At 36.1% G+C, this 17,504-nt stretch overlaps 1 protein-coding gene across 3 annotated transcripts in view; it reads right to left on the minus strand.

The window, feature by feature from the left end:
* Window positions 1–8,949: 8,949 nt before the first annotated feature.
* The window catches only part of XKR9 (XK related 9), a 29,835-nt gene continuing 21,280 nt past the window's right edge, over window positions 8,950–17,504 (minus strand). For all 3 annotated transcript variants that reach the window (XM_086336621.1, XM_086336620.1, XM_086336619.1), the window contains 2 exons: window positions 15,440–15,642; window positions 8,950–9,646 (listed from right to left, as the gene is read on the minus strand). In XM_086336621.1, coding sequence (XP_086192747.1) covers window positions 9,018–9,646; window positions 15,440–15,536 — 726 coding nt within the window. In that variant the 5' untranslated portion in view covers window positions 15,537–15,642 and the 3' untranslated portion in view covers window positions 8,950–9,017. The remainder of the gene's footprint in view (window positions 9,647–15,439; window positions 15,643–17,504) is intronic.

The raw sequence follows: 17,504 nt of genomic DNA on the forward strand, positions 1-17,504 counted from the left end.
TTGTAGAAACTGACAAGCCAATTCTAAAATTCATATGGAATTGCAATGGATTTAGAACAGCCAAAACAACCCTGAAAAAGAAGAAATAACTAGAAAGATTCACACTTGCTGATTTTAAAACTTAGCAAAAGCAACAAAGCAACAGTAATCACAATAGCGTGGTGCAAGGACAGACATACAGACCAACAGAATACAATTTAGATCCAGAAATAATTCAATAGCTCTTTGGCCAAACAATTTTCAACAAGGGGGCAAAAACCAGTCAATGCGGAAAGAAGAGTTCTTAATAAATGGTGCTGGGACAAATGGATAGCCACATGCAAAAGAATAACACTGGATTTTTATGTCACACCATGTACAAAAAATAACTCAAATGGATTAAAGACATAAAGGTAACAACAAAAACTATAAAATTCTTAGGAGAAAACATAAGGGCAAATATTCATGACCTTGGATTTGGCAAAGGAGTCTTAGGTATGACACCAAAAATATGAGTAACAAAAGGAAAAATTGATAAATTACATGTTATTAAGTTCAAAACTTTTGTGCTTCAAAAGACATCATCAAAGAATGAGAATAAATATTTTCAAATCAAGTATTTGATTAAGAGACTTGAATCTACAGAATACGAAGAACTCTCACAAGTCAATAAGAGGACAAATGACCCAACCTAAAAAATGAGCAAAGATATAAATAGACATTTCCCCCAAAGATGTTGTTGTTGCTGTTGTTGTATTGCTAAGTTGTGTCTGACTTTTTTGTGACCCTCATGTTCTAAAATTGACCGTGGTAATGGTTGTGGATGTGAGAGTTGGACTGTGAAGAAAGCTGAGTGCCGAAGAATTGATGCTTTTGAACTGTGGTGTTGGAGAAGACTCTTGAGAGTCCCTTGGACTGCAAGGAGATCCAACCAGTCCATTCTATAGGAGACCAGTCCTGGGTGTTCTTTGGGAGGAATGATGCTAAAGCTGAAACTCCAGTACTTTGGCCACCTCATGCAAAGAGTTGACTCATTGGAAAAGACTCTAATGCTAGGAGGGATTGGGGGCAGGAGGAGAAGGGGACGACAGAGCATGAGATGGCTGGATGGCATCACTAACTCGATGGACATGAGTTTGAGTGAACTCCAGGAGTTGATGATGGACAGGGAGGCCTGGCATGCTGCAATTCATGGGGTTGCAAAGAGTTGGACACGACTGAGCGACTGAACTGAACTGAATGGTTGAACATATCTGTAAATACAGTAAAAAAACACTGAATTGTACACTTTTAGTAGGTGAATTGTATATGACTTATATATCTCAATAAAGCTGTTTAAAAAACACACACACACACAGACTTCAACAGTAATATTCCTACAAATTTTTTAAAAACTGCTTTTCATCCATAAGTAAGTAAGTGAAATCACTCAGTCGTGTCCGACTCTTTGCGACCCCATAGACTGTAGCCCACCAGGCTCCTCCATCCATGGGATTCTCCAGGCAAGAGTACTGGAGTGGGTTGCCATTTCCTTCTCCAGGGGATCTTCCCAACCCAGGGATCGAACCCTCATTGCAGGCAGACGCTTTAACCTCTGAGCCACCAGGGAAGCCCATAGACCACCAAAAAACACAAATCACTCTTTGGAGTGGTGATTAATCAGTTAAGAGACAGGTATTTACTAAGCCTTATCCTACTACTAAATTGAACACACAACCCTCAAACTGATGGACTGATTCATGCTCCAAACAGGAATCAGATGACTTTCCTAGTAGTCTATAGAATGAGATATATTCACTATTCCAGGGGTTCACAAAAAGTAACAGTACTCTGTTGCTATTGGAAACTCCCCAAAATGCTATACAAAGACCTCTGAGGGGCACAGAAATACAATCACAAGCTTATAGTCTAGTTAGCATGCATACTGCTAGACACAAACACAAAAGGTAAAACTTGTGTTTAATCTTAAAGCAATCATAGTGAAGGTGTTCTGTTGTCCACAAGAACAATAAGACTACAGGCTCCTCTGTCCATGGGATTTCCCAGGAAAGAATACTAGCGTGAGACTGTATTTAGCTGCACTGGGCAGCACACAGCTGCATCAGCTGCATATAACAAATTCTGATACATTCTCTTTTCATTTTTATTCTGTTACAAATATTTTCTAATTTTCCTTATGACTTTTTAGATATACCCATATTTAAAAGTGAACATTTAATTTCCAAATATATGGGGTTTTCTAAGTATCCTTGATAATAATTTCTCATCTTGATAATAATTTCTCATTTAAATGTTTCCTTCTCTGCAATCACCCTGTGTGTTTTTTCAGTCAACTTTATTGAGGCTTTCAATGGCTAAGTCAAAGACCTCTCTTGGTAAATGTCACACTGCACTTGAAAAAATGTAGATTACTTTCAAATATCTTTTGATATTGATCTAACATAATTCCACAGTGATAAGAGAACAGACTATATGATTTCAATACCTTTAGACCATGAAATTTTTGCACCTTGTTTTATGTCTCTGGATATGTTCCAGTGTCTTCTGGCTTATAGTCTATGGGAACTTGAATAGAATTTGTATCCTGCTGTTGTGTGAAAATTCTTATCAATCTTAATCACGTTGAATTGGTTCACAGTGCTTTTCAGGTCTACTATATCCTTCTACTTTTCTGTCTATTCACTGTATTAATTTTTGAGAGTTTGATATAAAACTCCAACTAAAAATCTTATCTACTTAAGAAAATCATTGTAATATATAGTAGAATCATATGTAACTTTGTTCTGTATTTTCCAAGTTTCCTGTAAATGTGTTATCACACTTCCATAATTTAAAAAATAATACTAGAGTGGGTTGCCCTTTCCTTCTCCAGAGGATCTTCGCCACCCAGAAATCGAACCCACATCTCCTGTATTGGCAGGCAGATTCTTTACCACTGAGCCACCAGGGAAGCCCAGGAGCAATTTTACAATGGTATAATAATGACATCAACTGCTGCTGGTGCTAAGTCACTTCAATTGTGTTCGACTCTGTGCAGCCCCATAGACAGCTGCCCACCAGGCTCCTCTGTCCCTGGGATTCTCCAGGCAAGAATACTGGCTGCTGCTGCTGCTAAGTTGCTCAGTCGTGTCCGACTCTGTGCGACCCCATGGACTGCAGCCTACCAGGTTCCTCCGTCCATGGGATTTTCCAGGCAAGAGTACTGGAGTGGGTTGCCATTGCCTTCTCCAATGCATGAAAGTGAAAAGTGAAAGTGTAGTCACTAAGTCATGTCCGACTCTGCATGACCCCATAGACTGTAGCCTACCAGGCTCCTCCGTCTGTGGGATTTTCCAGGCAAGAGTACTGGAGTGGGTTGCCATGTCCTTCTTCAATGACATAAAAACCAAGTTCAAAATATACTGCATGCTGGTGGAAGTATGTCAAAATAGAAAATTTCAAAGATAGTTACCATATATAAAACACTATCACAAATAGTACCTTGCTGATTTTTCTCAACAACCCAGAAAGATAGCTGTATTATGTAATTCTCTCTCTACATATATAGGAATTGAGACTTAGAGAGATTAAATCATCAAGATCATCCAGGTAATAATGACAAGGCAAGAAATCAAATTTCAGGCCTTTGGGCTTCCAAAGCAAAAGACAATATAACAAGGACCCTGCAAACTGTATCTTTTGATTTTTCTCTAGTCCTTTTGTACTATCAAACAATACATCTGGGAGAAAAGAATTACAAATTCCTGATAGTCTGTAAATCTTTATGTTCTTTGAGTTTAGTGTATACTAGGTTTAATAATTTTAAAAGTACTTAGGTCTCACTTTCACAAAATAAAAAGTACATGTAACAAAACAATAAATACTATTTAAGTGTAGAATTATCTTCGTAACTAAACCCACTCCAGTACTCTTGCCTGGAAAATCCCATGGACGGAGGAGCCTGGTAGGCTGCAGTCCATGGGATTGCTAAGAGTCGGATACGACTGAGCGACTTCACTTTCACTTTTCACTTTCATGCATTGGAGAAGGAAATGGCAACCCACTCCAGTGTTCTTGCCTGGAGAATCCCAAGGACGGGGGGGCCTGGTAGGCTGCTGTCTATGGGGTCTCACAGAGTCAAACACGACTGAAGTGACTTAGCAGCAGCAACTAAACCTATTATCAAAATGCCACCTCTTTGGGAAACCACAAATTGTTCATGTTAACCCTCAATACTACTAGATATATATGCAAATGCCCACTTAGGAAAGTCCAGTTTTTAATTTACTGTGATTACAATACAAGCATCAGCCAGAGTTAGAACTGCACTGTATCTCTATGACCCTCACAACCACAAAGACAAGCTTTTATTTATATTACAGTTGAGAATGAGCCTCATGATATTGTACAGGAAATTAATGTTTGGCTTTAGTTTTCTTACAGCCTTTGGCAAAACTGTAGCTGATAGCATAAACCAGGGGGTCTATTGCACATCTAATTTTTCTATGGTTCCACTGCCCTCTAGTGGCTATGTTAAAACTAGTTATTAACAGTGATAATAGCCTTCAGAAGTCAGCAACAGTTCCCAAAGCTGAGGAGACCAGCAGCATTAGCCACATCCGGGAACTTCCTAGACATAGAGAGTTCAAAATCCACCTGCCGCTGCTGCTGCTGCTGCTCAGTTGCTTCAGTCGTGTCCGACTCTGTGTGACCCCAGAGACAGCAGCCCACCAGGCTCTACTGTCCCTGGGATTCTCAAGGCAAGAACACTGGAGTGGGTTGCCATTTCCTTCTCCAATGTATGAAAGTGAAAAGTGAAAGTGAAGTCGCTTAGTCATGTCCGACTCTTAGTGACCCCATGGACTTCAGCCCACCAGGGTCCTCCGTCCATGGGGTTTTCCAGGGAAGAGTACTGGAGTGGGGTTCAAAATCCACTAAGATCTACTAAAAAGAAACTCTGTGGATGGTGTCCAGCAGTATGTTTTAATGGCCCCTCCAAGTGATTCTGATGCACGCTAAAGTTTGAGAACCACTAGGCAGTCTAATTGGAGAAGGAAATAGCAACCCACTCCAGTGTTCTTGCCTGGAGAATCCCAGGGACGGGGGAGCCTGGTGGGCTGCCGTCTATGGGGTCGCACAGAGTTGGACACAACTGAAGCGACTTAGCAGCAGCAGCAGGCAATCTAAGGGAAGCCTTCTACCTGTAGTTGCAGTAAATGTGAAAGTATAAAGGTTTGTGTGAGAGTTAACTTTATGGTTTAACTGGGCTAAGTGTGCCACATGGCTAGTAAGACATCCTGGGAGTCTATGAGGGTGTTTCTCGAAGAAATTAGCATTTGATGAACCGAGTAAAGCAAATGGCTTCCCCAGCATGGGTGGGTATCATCCAGTTAGTTGAGGGCCTAAATAGAACAAAAATCAGAATGACAAATTCACTCTTTCTGGTCCAGCTATAACATCTATCACCACTTGTCTTCAGTCATTAGGACTCCTGTTTCTCAAGCTCTTAGACCCAGATTAGCACTTAAATCATTAGTCCCATGATTCTTAGGCCTTCAGATTTGGGCGGAATACCACCACAGGCCTTCATGGTTATCCAGCTTGTACGTGGCTGATGGTGGGGCTTTTTGGCCTCCACAACCATGTGAGCCAATTCTTACAAGAAATCCCCTCTTACATGTTTCTATATATATCCTCTGGTTCTGTTTATCTGGAGAACTCTAACTAGGACAGTGCATGAGTGCTCTTTTATGAGTATTGCTCATAATTATTCCTATGTTTTTCTAAATTTTCAAAAGCCCTTCATATGTGCAGAATAATCTAGAAAAAGCTAACACTAAATTGAGGGGGGATTTAAAAGTGCTATAAATCTATGGCTGAATGTTATAGAAAATAAGATAAAATAAATAAAGATAAAATAATTAGATTTTAAAAGTTCATTTTAAGAGCTTGCTAACTAGCCAAAACATCTGACCAGGATCCAGGATCAACCCATTTGTTTCTTTGCTATAAAATCAATCACTATTGATTTTATTTATAGCAAATCAATATTTGCTATAAAATCAATGCAATATTCAGTAGATGTACATTATTTTCTACCCATTTTTTCCATTACGTAAATTGCCACTTTCCATTACATGTACTGTTAGTCAAATTATTCAATCAGTGACACAGCCTAAGCCCCATCCTGAACTAGAGCCAACAAATATTGGGACCAAATTTAAAAAATTGTTTTTTGGCAAATAAATAATTTAATAATAGTTTTTACAAATCATGTGTAATTTACTATAGCTCTAGGCTGTTGATGGGTCAGTTTACCTATTTATCAAAGAATAGAATGAAAGCAAACTAGAGGAGGTCAAAAGTATGAGATTGGATCTGTGTGAAATTTGGCAAGTTACTTAAATTCTATGAGGCTTGCTTTTCCCAGCTAAAGGGTAAGGGAAGTGAAGTCGCTCAGTCATGTCCAACTCTTTTGAGACCCCATGGACTGTAGCCTACCAGACTCCTCTGTCCATGGGATTTTCCAGGCAATAGTATTGGAGTGGATTGCCATTTCCTTCTCCAGGGGATCTTCCTAACCCAGGGATCTAACCCGGGTCTCCCACATTATAGACAGACACTTTACCGTCTGAGCCACCAGGGAATTCAGCTAAAGGGTAGTGATAACAACTATATTGCCCAGTTTTTTGTGAGGGTCAAATAAATAAGGATAGTGAGTGAGTGAAGTCACTCAGTCGTGTCCAACTCTTTGTGACCCCATGGACTGTAGTCTATCAGGCTCCTCCATCCACGGGATTTTCCAGGCAATAGTACTGGAGTGAGTTGCCATTTCCTTCTCCAGGGTATCTTCCCGACCCAGAGATGGAACCCTGATCTCCCTCATTGTAGACAGACGCTTTACCATCTGAGCCACCAGAGAGAAGTTCTTATAAAAGGATAGTTCAGTTCAGTTCAGTTGCTCAGTCGTGTCCGACTCTTTTCGACCCCATGAATCGCTGCACGCCAGGCCTCCCTGTCCATCACCAACTCCCAGAGTTCACTCAGACTCAGGTCCATCGAGTCGGTGATGCCATCCAGCCATCTCATCCTCTGTCGTCCCCTTCTCCTCCTGCCCCCAGTCCCTCCCAGCATCAGTCTTTTCCAATGAGTCAACTCTTCGCATGAGGTGGCCAAAGTATTGGAGTTTCAGCTTTAGCATCATCCCTTCCAAAGAACACCCAGGGCTGATCCCCTTTAGGATAGACTGGTTGGATCTCCTTGCAGTCCAAGGGACTCTCGGGAGTCTTTTCCACACCACAGTTCAAAAGCATCAATTCTTCGGCGCTCAGCTTTCTTCACAGTCCAATTCTCACATCCATACATGACCACTGGAAAAACCATAGCCTTGACTAGACGGACCTCTGTTGGCAAAGTAATGTCTCTGCTTTTCAATATGCTATCTAGGTTGGTCATAAGTATGAGATTGGATCTTTTCTTCCAAGAAGTAAGTGTCTTTTAATTTCATGGCTGCACAGACTTAAATATAGCGGGTTTTTTTTTTTTTTTTTTGAGAAAGGGTTTAAGCAGTAAGAGTTACACCCATCTTTTTATTAATCAGTACCATGTTAAACAAAAGGAACTTACACATTATGTTTGAGCAAATCTCAGAAAAAAATGCAAACATTACAGAAAGACTTAAAAATGGTACTGATTAATAAAAAGATGGGTATAACTCTTACTGCTTAAACCCTTTCTCAAAAAAAAAAACTGCTATAAACTCTGGATAAAACATGAAAAAAAAAAAAAAAAAAACTACCTGGAAAAAAAACAGGCGGACACTGGAAGGCAGTCAACATTCTGAAGAAGGAATGGCACTGAGTAAAGATAGACCCCGTCGGCACACTGTGTATATACAAACCGAGATAGAAAAGCTGCAGTCTTAATGGCTTAAAATCCCAGAGGACAGAGTATGGAGTGACCACAGAAACTGAAGAGTGACAGTGAAAATCGTAAAAAGGAGACAGCCAACATAAGCCTCATTTCATGTATTAACTCTTCCCAAATCTCTGACTGACTGAACTATATATACATGAGGTGCAGACTCCCAAGTAGTACATTGAAGGCTAACCAAATAAAGACTCTTTAGAGTTCAGAGTTTAAGTTTCTAAAAGAAAAAAAAAAAAATATTCCTCTAAGAAACAATTAAGAGGAACTAAAGATACTCATAGTATCCAGGAAACAATTCAAAATTAGCCAAGAGGTAAAAGGAACCCAATGAACTATAAATAAAGAAAATGTAGCATATATGTATATACCATGGAGTATTTTTCATCCTTTAAAAAGAAGTCTTCTCACCCAGTACAATATAGATGAACATGAGGACATTATGCTAAGTGAAATCAGTCACAAAAAGACAAATACTTTATGATTTCACTCATATGCAATATCTACAATAGCCAACTTCATAGAATAGGAAATAGAATTGTGTTTGCCAGGGAGAAAGAGAGGAATGGGAAATTGCTCAATGGGAATAGTGTCTCAGTTCTGCAAGATAAAAATGTTAACAGAGCAGCACAACAAAGTGATATAGTTAATACTACTGAACTATATTCTTAAAAATGGTTAAGATGGGTTAAATGATTTTCTGTTTTGTTTTCTTCTTCTTCCTTCCTTTTCCTTTTCCTCTACTCAATCTGTCTCCAACTCACTGAAAAAAAAGATATATATAGATAGATAGATAGATATAACTGGATGAAGAAAATAGAGGAAAGAAGACAAATGCCAGTTTTAGCTCAGAAACAATGAAGGAAAAGTTGGAGGCAATTCAATTCTACCTTCTAATTATGAGAATTAGACTCTTTCTTTCAGTTCAGGCTCAAGATGGCAACTTTACAAGCAATAGAGAAAAATTAAATAATAAAAACATTATTATACTCTCTAACATTCATAATTAATGTACTAGAACTGGTCTCAAATTAAGAAAGGCAAAAATAAGAAACAACACACACATACACAAACTTTTTCTTTACTAACCAATGAAATAAAAAATAAGAAAACATATCTCTTAAGTGAATAGCTTATTCCATGAGGAAATGCTTCATTCTGCAATCTCTTTGAATTGGTTTTCCATCAACTTCATCCAGTTTTGTCTCTTCACTTCTGTTTGGGTGCAAAGTCCCATAATAAACAAGAAGAAAAATAATTCCAAGGAGAAGAGAAAGAACTATAGTAATGCTTACAGGTATAAAATAGTCTGCATTAAAAATAGAGAGTGGGTAAAACCAGAACACAATCAATATCCCCAATGTGACCAATACCCTTACAATATAGTAACAAGACATTGGGCATTTGGCATTCTGTCCCTTAATATTAAAAAATGTAAAGATAAGAATGAATCCAACAACAATCCTGTATAGGATTTCCATACTTGTGGAAACACAAAAATCAGTTTGTTTTTTAAATGCCCAATATATACCTAAAATCCAAAGAAAAAACAGTAGAAGGAAAGCAATCTTAACATTTAAGAATAAAAGAAGCACAACACTCAACATCCAAGATAATAATGTAAACAACTTGTAAAAGAGATATACAAGCTTGGGACAGGGTCCATTAAGGAGGTTTTTATCAGGTAAGGATTTTCTTAAAGCTATTTGATAATCAACAGTCGACCAAGAAACAGCACAGCAAGAGACCATGATGGCTGCATCTACAAAACAAAAAAATTTTTAAAGATGTAGTTATAGGAATAATAATAGCAATATTATTATACACCATACATGTTTTATCTGTATATACACAGGCACAAACACAATTCAGGTACTTTATATATTCATCTCATTTAATCATTTGAAATAGATATTAATATTTCTGTACTATATATGAGGGAATTGAGGCTTAGAGAATATATGTATTACTTGACCCAAATCACACAGCCAGCAAGTTGCAGAGAGGTGAGATTTGAATTGAAATCTGCCCGATTCCAAAGTTGGTGTACTTAACCACTATACCAGACTGTGAATAAATTCACTGGACAAATCTTCTTGAGCACCTGGTACAATGCAAACTGCATACTATGGAAGTTTTCTAAGAGATTAGTTATAGTCCTAGCTTTTCCAGTCTTTTTGACTTTGCCTTGGGCATAAACCTAGTTCACTGAGAAATGGCAGCCAAGAAAGAAAACAGCAGGAAGACAGGGAAGGAGGTTAAATAGAAATTTTAACATAAGCATGAGGTATTAACAGCTCAGTTTCCCATGTCTTTAAGATGATAGATCAAATGAACAAATATGATCTAAAACTTATAAATTTCTATAGGTTTTACATCTTTAGCCCATTTTTTATCCCATCAAAAAGCAGAAAAGCAAGCTAATTACTACTTTGGAAAGACATGTCATTATCCGTCAAAGTTGGGGACCTAAAACTGAAAGCAAAGATAGTGGGGAATTAGAAGGAAGTAATTTAGAGTAGAATACAGAATGCTCATCACTCCCATTTAAGCTCATTGGAGGTCAATATATTAGGAAAGAAAGTCAGATTTAAGACAGATCTATCTATTGAAGAGGATTGTAAATGATTTTGTCCACTCTCCTGGTTTTAGCATATAGCATTCCAGACTGCCCTAATTAGTTGGACTTTTCTTTCTCCTTTAATTCAAAAATATGAATTAAAACATCATTTCCCCTTAACTGCCCTTCAGTGGTGTCTTTTTTATAACTGGTTTTAATTTCTACCAAATCTAGTACATATACTTCCTTTTTAAACATCAATAAATGCCATAGAACTTATAAGAAAAAAGCAGTAGCTTGCTCTGCCCCTTCTCACTTCTCAGTAGGGACCCTCAGAAAAAAACCACTATCAAGTCTTAACATTTCTTCTGACATTATTGCCCTATTTCTAAATAAAACACATACTATGCTGTTTTTTAAATTCATCTACTTTAGACACTGCTTATTGATTTAAAAGCTGCTCAGCCAAATTACTACATTCTGCTTATATTTCTTTTCCTTTTAGAACTTTTTTTGTTGAAGTATTTTATTAATTTTAAAAACTTCCTCAGCTTTACTGAGATATTATTAATATACATGCAAGTTTACAATGTGATGATTTGATATACATATATACACAAAATGATGACCACAATGAGGTTAGTTAATACCTCATCCCCCCATGACATTTTTGGTAGGTCAACATGACAACTTTCAAGTATACAATGCAATATTTTTAAAACATTTCATTATTCCTTACTTTGCTTATTATTTCATGACTCATAAATATTTTTTTAGCAAACTCTTCAAATTAATTAAACTCCCCAGATACATCTATTAGCTTTTTTTAAAATAATAATATGATCTTTATGGTCAAAGGTAGCTGTTGTCAAGGTTTGCTTCCCTGTCTTCCCAGAACTTGCCTTTACCTTTCTTCACTGTTGATTTTGTTTCCCATTATTTCTTTCTTGCTTCATTCTCATGGTTGGATAAAACATTCTCCAGACATTTCTGAGAAAAGCTGCCCTTAAGCTGAACTTTTGAGCATGAATGTCTCTAAATGTCTTTATTCTACCCTCCATGTTTGATATACAGTTTCAACAGAAATAGAATTCAAAGTTTAAAAATGTTTTCCAATGAAAGTTTTCCACTGAAGTCATTTATCTTTTAAATTCTAATCTCAAGTGTTACAGTTAAGAATTTCAAAGCTATTCACTTTCTCTATATTTAAACAATCTTTATTTTCTTTCAAATCTTCTAAAATCTTTAAGTCTCTGAAATGTTATAATGATAGGCTTGGTGTGGGCCATTTTATCAACTTTTCAATCTAGTAACACATGTCCTTCAGAGATACACTGCTTTTATTCTTTGAAGGCTTCCCTAGAAATCACAACCTGTATACTAAACTTATTAAAGTTTAAAATTAATCAAAATTTCTATCTCACAGGAAGATGTATCATGAAGATAACGAAGCTTAAATTTCAGGGACCCACGCTTGCCCAGACTCCTTCCAAGCCTGGCAAAGCCCTGGCAATGTGTTCACTTTGTCATATACTTTTATAAAATTTGGAAAAATAAGATGTTTTAATTGTAATTGCTTAAATTCCCTGTTTCTACTCCTATTTTCCCTCTTACACATTTTCCCCTAAGTATACTGAAGCAACTGTCATCATTTGGGGGCTCTAGCTAAAAGGAAATTGAGTTGAGAAGAGTTTAGGTTTAGGAGGATTTGTTTATAAAATTTGCTTGGATAATTATGAGTAAGTAACAGATCTAGGATTTTCAAGCAGTTTGCCTTATCTTAACGCGTCACTACCCTGCCATCAACAGGTCTTTGATTCCTTAACATTAAGGCATGATTATCTATCCTTGTCCACCTGACACTATTTGTTTGACATTATTTTCCATTTCCTGCTTACCTACCTGTTTCCAATATACTTTTTCTGCCCATTTTGCTAATCTAATCTGTACATTACACTTTATCCAAACTGAATTTCCTTGTCTTTGCCAAACCATGCCTTTGTTTATGTATTTATCTCAGTATGGAATGACTTTGCCCAATTACATCTATACAGATTATTTTTAACTTCTTCTGATTTGACATTATTGACAAATTATTGAAAAAACAAGACTCCCACTATTTACTAAATTAGACAATAATAAATTAGTGTTGTCAATTCAAACAGTATTTAAAATCAGTTCAAAAAAAAATCTTGATATATCCTGATCTTAAATCACATTATTGAATAAATTGGTAGAGTTTGTTTCAAATGTGACAATAATCCAAAAATATACATATAACATTATCAATAATTTGTGAAGTTGAAACTTTTCTAAATTAAAAAATAAAATTTCTGTTAACTGCACTACAAAAAAGATTGAATTTTTCTTTTCCACAGAAATTATAAAATCATTATCAAATCAAAAGCCAATCAGATACTAAAAATTTGTATTAAAGAGCATTAAAATAAGAAAAAGATATTACTTTTCTTTCTATTGTGAAATTTGTGGTATGGGTCAGATTTCTTATCCCTATAATTTGCTATTACTTATTTTTTATATTTTAAAAAATGCTTATTTTCATACCTTTTATGGCCTGAATTATATTCTTCCTAAATTCATATGTTAAAGCCCTAAACCCCAATGTGACTACATTTTGAGATAGGCCCTTTAGGGAGATAATTAAGGTTTGGCAAGGTCATAAAGGTGGAGCCTGAATCTAACAGGACTGGTATCCTTGTAGGAAGACAAAGAGATACCAGCGATCTCACTTTTTCTCCATACACAGAGGAAAGACATGTGAGGACACAGCAAAAAGGTGGCCATCTGCAACCCAGAGTCCTCACCAGAAATCAACCCGACTGGGCCCCGTATTTCTAGTCTCCAGAACTATGAGAAAATATATTTCTGTTGGTTAAGCTGCCCAGTCTGTGGTAGTTATGGCAGCCCAAGCAGACTAACATAATATCTAATTTTGTCTTCCTAATAATATATTCTTAAAAAAAAAAAAACTAGGGTCTAATTATTTTACACCTTAAAAAGCCCAGATTCATTTCTGCTTTACCTTTCTCCTGAACTGTATAAGGCATTTAAGACAGTTTAACTCCATTCATCTTCTACCTGTCTTGTATTTATTTCTGTCTTGTATTTTCATTCTTTTCCTTAGCCACATAGTATTATTTTTGTTTATGCAGTCAATTTTCATTTAGAAGTAGGTAGCTTAACTTTTACCCTGAGGAGAGGAAGGGTGCCTTCTGGCATATCAGCTTTACAAGTAGGATTTTCTACTAAATATCCTCCCCTTGTGAGGACCCTGAGTTTTGTCTCCAGTCCTCTGGACTCTGGGAAGCCATCAAAACTGAATCTGCTGTGTATGTTTCTGTAAAACTCCTCAGAGTGTAAATACCTTCACAGTACTACTCAACCCTGCTGCACTCCCAATTTCATGCATATTTTGGCCTGTTGTATGAGATTATTTTAAGCTTTTATGAAGAATTTTGAAACTATATACCCAATTGTTTCAGATAATTTCAGGAGGAGAATTGATTCAAATAATTTAGCCTTTTGGTGGTGGTGGAACTGATTTGAATAACCCAAGTTTTCCATCTGCTTTCCATCTTCTAAATATTTACCGATATTTCTAGTCTGCTATTCTACTCTGCATTCTCTTCGTCCTTATGAGTTTTATTGTTTTCACTCCTTTACTTTCCTCTTTAGCATGAGTTCAGGAAGGAACAAAATAAAAGAATATGCTCAGTTTTCTGAAGTCGTTTTATACACAAATTGATTTTTTTTACATTTTGAATTATTCTTCCTAATTATCAAAACATGGTTACTATAAAGATTTTGAAATTCAGAAAAATATAAAGAAGATGAAATAAGTAAAATCATTTATAATCCCACCACACAGAAGCAGCCACAGTTATCTACCAAAGTACAGGTTGTAAGCTCTAAATGTTGATCTTTTAGCTTCAGGGACTATATAATATACAACTATTCTGGGCATCCCAAGGAAAAAGAGATCTCATACGCTGTAGGCTCATTTCAATGTTACACTAACAAATATGAAAATATTAGAAAGGACTACATCTAGAGGGAAACTGGAAACAGGAAGACTGTTTAGGAGAATAAACTCATCTTACAAGAAAATCTAGCATAGAGAAAACTCCAAGGGAGAGGACAATCTGCTACTACTCTGAGGTGAATCCAAAACCACATGGAACCCTCATCACTAATGAAAAGTGCAACTATTTTTAGCAAATAATTAGTTTTTTAACATCTCAAAATAAACACCTATTAAAATATTTTTAATAGAAATATCAAACTGTCCTTTTAAAATTTACATTTAACCACGAGAAAATCTGCTATAAAAGAGCAACATATTGACCAATTTGCAAAGCCAACATTAGTTTTGTAGCAGGTGCACTTGTACACAATGATTCTAATTCTAGGAATTTACCCCATAGATAAACTTCAAACATGCAAAAGGATGCATACATAAGATTATTCACTGCAGAATTTTTTTCCAACAGTAAAATATTAGAAACAACCTAAATTAACATAAAGAAGCTTGTTAGATAATTCAGGATACATCTATAATTTGTAAAACTATGCAGATAATAAAAATAAAATGCGGGCACTCTTTCTGTACCAATATGTTTAGATCTGCAAGACATACATTAAGTAAAAAAAAACAACAAAGATAGTTTTCATGTTACCATTCTATAAAAAAAAAAAAAAGAATAAAGATAGGCTCTGAAAAAAATTTTTTCTGAAAGAATCATTATAAAGCTAATAGTAGTTTCATTTTAGGCAAAGAGAAGAACTGGAAGAATGGGAAGGAGACAGTACACCTTTAAATATTTTTTGATATTTGAACTATATACTTCTTTTCAAAAATAACAAATAACTCTTTAAAAAATGATAAAAATAAATATAAAACCTGCCAAAGAGTTACACAGTTGACATAAGATATCAGTGGCATCCATCTAACACAAAGAATTAAGAAAGACCTACACTGAGTGAAATTTGCTTGACCATGTTCCAGAAAGATGTAGAGCTGAAGAGCAAGTTGTGGGCAACCTTCCAGGTAGGTCTCAAACAGCCTTAGCATGCTCAAATCTGTCACTCTATCATTAATCTGTTTTTCCACGAAGTTTTCAGTTTTGCTGCTATACTTGAAAGCCACTTGATAACCTTGTTTCAAGGCAAACCAATACCTGTAAAGTAAACATGAACATTTATCTTCAGTAACAGATTCTTCATGTGTGTTCATATACATAATAATTTTGAAAAAAAAAGCAATATGTGTTTAAGTATAGAATTTTCCCACAAAATTTATCTGCTACAATTTTGTAAACATTTCATAGTAGTTGTATTGAGATTCAAGACTCCACAATTTTTATTGGATGTTTGATGTGTCAGTGAGTGCTAGCACTGTTAAGCATACATGATCTTATTTCATCTTCAAAATAATTATGAGACATGAGTAGGTATTATTCTCAATTAGCAGCTGGGAAAAGTAAGACTGAGAACTAGAATGATATGCTGAAAGATACACAGAGTGTCAGGAGCAGACCTAGAGTCCAAATCTTTATGATTCTTAGTGCTAACCACTACTTTCTGAAAGACAAACTGCAATGTCTTCATTGCAAACTGCAAACTTCATACAATTTATCTCAATTATAAGACAGATATTAATAATGCCCTTATGAATATGTCAAGGTTGAAGATAAGACTGAATCTTCTTTCAATTTAATCTAGCAAATAATTACTTGACCCTTGAACAACATGGGATTTAGGGACACCAACCCTGTGTGCAGTTGAAAAATTCATGCATAATCCATAGTTGGTAGTTGGCCCTCTGTGTCCTCAGTTCCACATCCGTGGATGGGTAGTACTGTAATATTTACTACTGAAAAGATCTGCATATAAGTGAACCCACACAGTTCAAACCCATGTTATTCAAGTATTAGTATTAGTCTCTATGACCATCAGCATCCTGAAAAATATATAAAACTTCAAAGACTCCTAAAACATCCTTGCTCGGGCTCTTCTTTACAAGGAATTTTTAAATTAACATGAGTTATCATCATTCAAGTAAAATTAATGACAAAAATAATTGAAACAATTATTTTTAAAATAGCTGAGGCTAGCAATAAGACAATCAGGATTCTAGCCAAAGCTTATCAAAATTCATTTATAATCTGTTTCCTCATATATAAAGTTACAACAGTGATATATATATCCTGCTTCAACCTGCTCTTTCTGTCAATGTTTCCCATTTCAGTAAATGGCACTAATATTCATCATGTTGCTCAGAACAAAATGTGGGAATACTTTCCAATTTCTTTTTCTAACAACTATAAAATTTCCCCAGCAGTTTCTCTTGGTTCTTAGCTCAAACTCCAAATATATCCAAATCTACACACATATCTCTTCCACTGCCTCCATCCTAGTTTAAGCAGCCAATGTCTCTGGCCTGGATTACTTCAATAGCCTCATAACTGGTCTCTCTGATTCTACTCTTGTTCCCTCAAAAGCATCTAGGTTGAACCTGTTAACCATAATCCAGATGCTATCCCTTCAGTCAAAATGTTCTAATGCTTTCCATCATACTTAGAATAAAACACAAAGTCTTTACCCTGTCTTACAAGGCCCCCTGTAATCTGACTCCCACACACACTATATCACTGTCTTTCCCTTTCAAGTCTCCCACACTTCCAGGGTACTATTCGTGCTTTTTTTCCCAACTTAAAGGCCTTGGTATTTGCTACTCCCTCTTGCTGGAACTCTTCTAAACCCCAGAGATTTTACAGGCTTACTCCTTAACTTCATTCAGGTCTCTATTCAAATGCCATGTCCTTACTGATATCTTTCCAGATCACACCATCCCTCATATTCTCTTTATCCTATTATTTTTCTTTATTATCACTTGATGCATTATATATTTTTATTTGTACCTTCTCACAAGAATGAGATCTGCATGAAAGCAGGGACTTTGTTTTGTTAATTGCCATATCCTAAGCAACTAGAATAGTCCTGGGACATAGCAGGCTCTCAGAAAATATTTACTGAAGGA

Source organism: Bos grunniens, chromosome 14 (genome assembly GCF_055505025.1).
Source record: "Bos grunniens cultivar Pamir isolate PY7600 chromosome 14, Bosgru_T2T1.0, whole genome shotgun sequence".
Classification (NCBI taxonomy): domain Eukaryota; kingdom Metazoa; phylum Chordata; class Mammalia; order Artiodactyla; family Bovidae; genus Bos; species Bos grunniens.